General features: G+C 51.4%; 1 protein-coding gene across 1 annotated transcript in view; it reads left to right on the top strand.

The window, feature by feature from the left end:
• The first annotated feature begins 2,416 nt into the window (after positions 1–2,416).
• Positions 2,417–6,000, top strand: part of LAMB1 (laminin subunit beta 1) — a 77,476-nt gene continuing 73,892 nt past the window's right edge. The window contains exons 1-2 of the mRNA XM_005292340.5: positions 2,417–2,804; positions 3,308–3,480. Of these exons, the coding sequence (XP_005292397.2) occupies positions 2,768–2,804; positions 3,308–3,480 (210 nt within the window). The 5' untranslated portion in view covers positions 2,417–2,767. The remainder of the gene's footprint in view (positions 2,805–3,307; positions 3,481–6,000) is intronic.

The following is a 6,000-nucleotide window of genomic DNA, read 5'->3' as shown; positions in this document are numbered from 1 at the left end:
CAAGCCACACCAGAGACTCGGCCCCGCTTCGGCTGGGGCGCTGGGTCAGGGGCTGGACCACACGGCTCGGCCCCGCTCCAGACGGGGAGCAGGGTCGGGGGCCACACCACACAGCTCCTGGAAGCCACAGCATGGCCCCGCTCCACCTCCTATGCACTCCAATGGCCCCCTCCAGCAGTCCAATGAGAATTGCAGGGGCGGTGCCTCCGGATAGTGCAGCGTGCAGAGCCACCTGGCTGTGCCTCCGCGTAGGAGCCTGAGAAGGGACATGCTCCTGCTTCCGGGAGCTGCTTGAGGTAAGTGCTGCTCGGAACCTGGACCCCAGAGCCTCTCCCCATGCCCCAACCCCCTGACCAAGCCCTGATCCCCCTCCTGCTCTCCAAACCCCTAAATCCCAGGCCAGAGCACCCTCTTGCATCCCAAACCTTTCATCCCCAGCCCCACCCCAGAGCCCACACCCCTTCCCCAGCCCTGATCCCCCTCCCGCCCTCCGAACCCCTTGGTCCCAGCCCACACACCCCTCCTGCACCCCAACCCCAATTTTGTGAGCATTCATGGCCTGCCATACAATTTCTATTCCCCGACGTGGCCCTCAGGGCAAAAAGTTTGCCCACCCTTGTTATAGTAGCTCCATCTAGGTTATATTTCCCTAGTTTGTTTATGAGAAGGTCATGTGAGACAGTATCAAAAGCCTTACTAAAGTCAAGATATACCACGTTTATACTTCCACCTAAACACAAGGCTTGTTACCCTGTCAAAGAAAACTATTAGATTGGTTGATATGATTTGTTCTTGACAAACCTATGTTGACTGTTACTTATTATCTTCTTTGTGTTTGCAAATTGATAGCTTAATTATTTGCTCCATTATCTTTCCGGGTACTAAAATTAAACTGACTAGATCTGTAATTCCCTTGGTTTTATAGATTAGCACTATATTTTCCCTCTTCCAGTCCCCTGGAATCTCTCCCATCTTCCATGAGTTTTTGAAGATAATCACTAATGGCTGCAATGAATGAATGAATGAATGCAAACACACAGCTGTGATGACAGAAAAGCTGCTGTATAGACATAAAGTAAACTGAGTTACTTGCAACTGGTTACAAAACCATAGCTGGAGTTGCAGAGTGGACAGGACTAAAATGGAATCATCTTGCAATTGGGTTGAGGGACAACTGTGTAATAACTAGATCCCTTTATACAGCACTGTTTGTAGTGAGGAGGACCTTAAGTCTCCACTGGTTGCTCATGTGTGCGTGAGCAGACACACACAGATCACAGAATGAAACAATCTATTCAGTTCATCTTGTTTTATCCTTTAAAGTTTTACTTCTGGGTTAAAAATAGTATTTAAAAATTCTTTTCCTGTGTTACTAATAATGCCTTAGATTATTGAAACTGAAAACTTCTAACTTTCACCATTTATATTGTTTGTTTTTCTTCGTTACACTTAGCTTTGACAATGAAAACAGACTGGTCAGTTTCTCTTCCCAGTGCTCATATGCTGCAACATTTGGATCACAAACTGCCCGGGAACAATTCAGTCCAACACATACACAAACCTTATTTTCACTGAACTATTTCATGAAAACATTTGTATTAATATCAGGCTTTGTAAAACCTTTAAAACACACACACACACAATTTGAGACCTAAAACTATCTGACAGTACCACTTTAAATGTCCAGCTAAGGAAAAATAGACCCACCTCCTCAAAACAAATCAAAGACTAGCACTTTCCATATATTTAACCCTATTTCACCTTTTAATAATTGTGTGAACTTTATGAAGATGAATTTTACCCTCAATAGCAATAAAAATTAAGGTAGCCTCTCTCTGCTTATCCTCCCTTTTAGGGTTAACAGGGAAATTGTTGCCCATGAGTGTTTGGGAGCTTCAGCACCTTTCCATGACTAACCTCTTACAAATGTATATGGTCAAGTCAATGGTAGCTCTCCCTTCCCCAGTGACAGTCAGACTATACATATCCCATCCACACAGACCCCATCCAGCAGCCAGGCCACAACTCCACCAGCAGCCCATAGCAGTGGGTATCTGTTGCCCCCAAGGTCATGATTACCTTGGGAAAATGGATCATGACAGAAAACGTTGGATGAATGAATGTGCTGGTTGCCCTTTGTGATGACCAAGGCAGTTATGTTTAAAAACGTGTTAGCTGAAGGGTTAACTATGATCCACTATCACATGATGCAACACACCTTGACCCTGTCTATACTAGGTGCTAAATTGCCTTTAACAATGTTAGTTAAGGGGGTGAGCTATCAGGGTGTCTAACCATGTCCATTTCCCCAGGGCAGACGTGGCCCAACTGAGGAGCATGGCCAAGCGCAGCGCTGCAAACATTTGCAATCGCCTGAAGGAACTCTGCACTTTGTAAACAACTAGCACGATTTAGCGTTGGGGGCAGAAACAAAGGCGAGGACTGGAACTGCTGTGGAACCCACGGTAGCTGCAGCAGCAGCAGCTCTCCTGGGTCCGGGGCTGCAGCCCCCACCCACCTTCAGCGCCTGCGTGAAGGCGCCTCCCAGTCCCTCTCCGGCTGAAAGTTTCTTCTCGCCGGGGCAGTGCTGGGCTCGGGGCTGGAGGAGCCAGGCGCTGGGGGTGAGGAGAGCGGACACGCCGGTTTCCTGTTGGACGCGGCACAGCCAGGGACCGTCTCCTTCGGAGCTCATCGTCTCCTTTGCAGGCACATAAGGCGAAGCCGGGCGGCGCTTTCTCCTGCCTCCCTTCCCGGCGCGCGCGAGGAGATGGGCTGGCTCCAGGCGTACCTTGGCGCTCTCCTAGGTAATTCGCACGGCCCCTGTTTGCCTTCTGTCCCCCCGGGCTTGCCCCGCTCAGCAATAGCGGGCGCAGCTTCGTCAGATCGGCCTGTCTCGCTCAGCCCAGCCGTGGGTTGGGATCCCGGATCCGAGGGTCTCCCTAGCTGGGCTGAGCCCAGCGGGCTTGGTCGCCCAGAGCCCAACTTGCTTCGGCTGGCAAGTTCCTTGGCCTCTATGGGCACGTCCCTGCAGCTGCTCCGGGCCAGGCAGCCCGGCCAGGTTAGGACCAGCGTTGCCTCCCGCGCAGACAGCTGGGGCTGTGGGTTCCTGGCGCGGTGCAGGCAGCTCACCTGGAGGGCGCGCTGGGCTGGACGGGGGAGCGGCGGGGGGGGTCTCCTCCCCCTCCCCCCATCATATGGGAACCCCGCAAGCGTCAGCCCGGGGTGTCCGCGCTCCTCGCCCCCGGGACCGGCTGCGCCCTGCCCGGCCTCGCTGCCTGCCTCACCAGCTCTGCCTTCTCCCGTGCAGGGCTGTGGGCCGCCGCCCTGGGTCAGGAGCCCGAGTACAGCTACGGGTGCGCCGAGGGCAGTTGCTACCCGGCCACCGGCGACCTGCTGATCGGCCGCGCCTCGCAGCTGTTCGCCAGCTCCACGTGCGGGCTCTACAGGCCCGAGCCCTATTGCATCGTGAGCCATCTCCAGGTAAGGACCCGGCCGGCGGGAGGGGCCCCTGGCTGCGCTGCGCAAACAGCTGGCGCTGGGGAGGGGGCGGAGAGGAAGCCGAGTGCATCCCTGGGGCTCAGCTTTGTTTGCACAGTTGCATCCGTCCTGCGTTTCCTGCCCTGTGTTTTCTGGCTGCCGGGTTGGAAGGAAGCACCTTCTCCCAGGAAAGGAGCGCGGGAGTTGGGCGGGAGCGCAGGGGCAGAGGCTGTGCCTGCCTGGGAATGCTGTCCTGAGGGGGGCCAAAGCACCCCCCATCCCACTGCGGGGGCACTGCGCCCGGTGCTAGCCACCGGCACCTCCCATTCCCCTGTTCCCCCAGGCTCTGATCCGGAATCGAGCTTTCCTCGGCCCCAGCTCTGCAAAACAGTGAGCACCCAGCATGGCCATGAAAGCCATGAGCATCACCCAGCCCGCTTGAGAGATTCCCAGCACATGTGACATTTAAAACTAGACTGTCCAAAGCCAGGAAAATTCTGTATGGAACAACCCTGTAGGGGCTGGGAGCTGGATCCCTCCACCCTCTAACAGTGATGAATCTTTTGTGCTAGTCAGATTAGAAGTATAGTAGTTCAAGTGAATATAAACACAACATGTTCTTATATGTAATCTGGCCAATATAAAAATACTACCAACACAACACATACATTTGTAAAAACTCTACATTAAATAAGATGAACAATATATTGGGTGTTATATTAAATCGGGGGCCCTTGAGTTGCTTGGGGCCCTAAGCAATTGCTTAGGCCTAGTGTAGGGTGACCAGACAGCAAGTGTGAAAAATCGGGACAGGGAGTAGGGGGTAATAGGAGCCTATATAAGAAAAAGACCCAAAAATCGGGACTGTCCCTATAAAATCGGGACATCTGGTCACCCTAGCCTAGTGCCACCCACTGGCAGTAGTATTGCTGAAAAGGATTGGGGGTTAGAATGGATCATATATATGAGTCAACAATGGGATGCAGTTGCAAAAAAGGCTAATGTCATTCTGGGGTATATGTCATATATAAGACACAGCGGGTAGTTGTTCTGCTCTACCCAGCACTGGTGAGATCTCAGTTAGAGTACTGTGTCCAATTTTGGGTGCCACACTTCAAGAAAGATGTGGACAACTTGGAAAGAATCCAGAGGAGATCGACAAAAATGATAAAAGGCTTAGAAAACATGATCTATGAGGAAAGATTTAAAAAAATGATCATGTTTAGTCTTGAGTAAAGAAGACTGGGGGGAAGGGAGGTAAAGGAGAACCTGATAAGTTTTTAAATATGTTAAGAGCTGTTAAGAGGACTGTGATCAATCAAATGTTCTCCATGTCCACTGAAAGTAGGGCAAGAACTAATGGGCTTAATCTGCAGCACAGGAAATCTAGGTTAGGTATTAAGAAAAACTTTCTAACAGTAAGGATAGTACAGTACAGGGATAGGTTTCCAAGGGAGGTTGTGGAATCCCCTTAAGAACAGGTTAGACAAACATTTGTCCTGCCTCATTGTAGGGGGATGGGCTAGATGACCTCTCAAGGTCTCCTCCAGCCCAGATTTCTCTGATTCTGTGATACAGAGGCAGTATAAATAGCATGCCTAGTTATTTGCACCCTAGTGTACTTTTACGTTTAAACCCAATTTAACTTGATAAGTTAAGTAAGAATGTGGCACAGGGAGTTAAATTCATACTTCTGCAGGCTTGTACAGAGCCGTCTAGACTACTTCCTGAATCAAAGTCAGTATGTAATTATATTTATAGTTTAAATTCTGGTATTTGGGGAGGGGGGCGGTAGTTAAATCTGTCTGTGTCATCAAGTAAAACAATGAAAATATGAATTTATGTGGAAAAATAGTCTAGCACATTCCAGGTTTCCAAGCAGGGCCGGCTCCAGGCACCAGCCGAGCAAGCTGGTACTTGGGGCGGCAGATTGAATGAGGCGGCATTCCGCCCAATCCTAAGGTGGCACGGCGCCCCCCTGTAGGGGGCAGCGGCGCGGAGGGCGGAAGCGCCCTGCAGCAAGCCCGGCAGGGCAGTCCTCATCCTTCCCTCCCCGTCGACCGGAGCGGAGCCCTCCCGGCAGGCGGCGCGGCATGGCGGGAGGGGCCACGTGGCAGCGCCCCGCTGTAGCCCTGGCCGACCCCCTTCTCTCTCTCTCCTGCCCACTCCCTCCCCCTCCCCCCGCTAGCCGGTCCGCGCTGCAGGGTTGTTTTTTTTGCTTGGGGCAGCCAAAAAGCCAGAGCCGGTCCTGTTTCCAAGACAGAAGGGACTGTGGATACATGTAAAAAAAACAGTCAGTATAAATGGAGCTATATTACATTTGAAAGTAGATAAATAATCGCAACCTGAGTTTACAATGTCAAAAACACTAGCCCAAATTCTGTTGTTCTAAGTGGAGCAAGTATCAGAGGGGTAGCCGTGTTAGTCTGGATCTGTAAAAAGCGACAGAGAGTCCTGTGGCACCTTATAGACTGAGTATTGGAGCTTATGCTCCAATGTGTCTGTTAGTCTATAACGGGTCGG

The sequence above is a fragment of the Chrysemys picta genome, chromosome 1 (assembly GCF_011386835.1).
Source record: "Chrysemys picta bellii isolate R12L10 chromosome 1, ASM1138683v2, whole genome shotgun sequence".
Lineage (NCBI taxonomy): Eukaryota > Metazoa > Chordata > Testudines > Emydidae > Chrysemys > Chrysemys picta.
The sequence above is the reverse complement of the archived record's forward strand: the minus strand, read 5'-3'. Positions and strand labels throughout refer to the sequence as shown.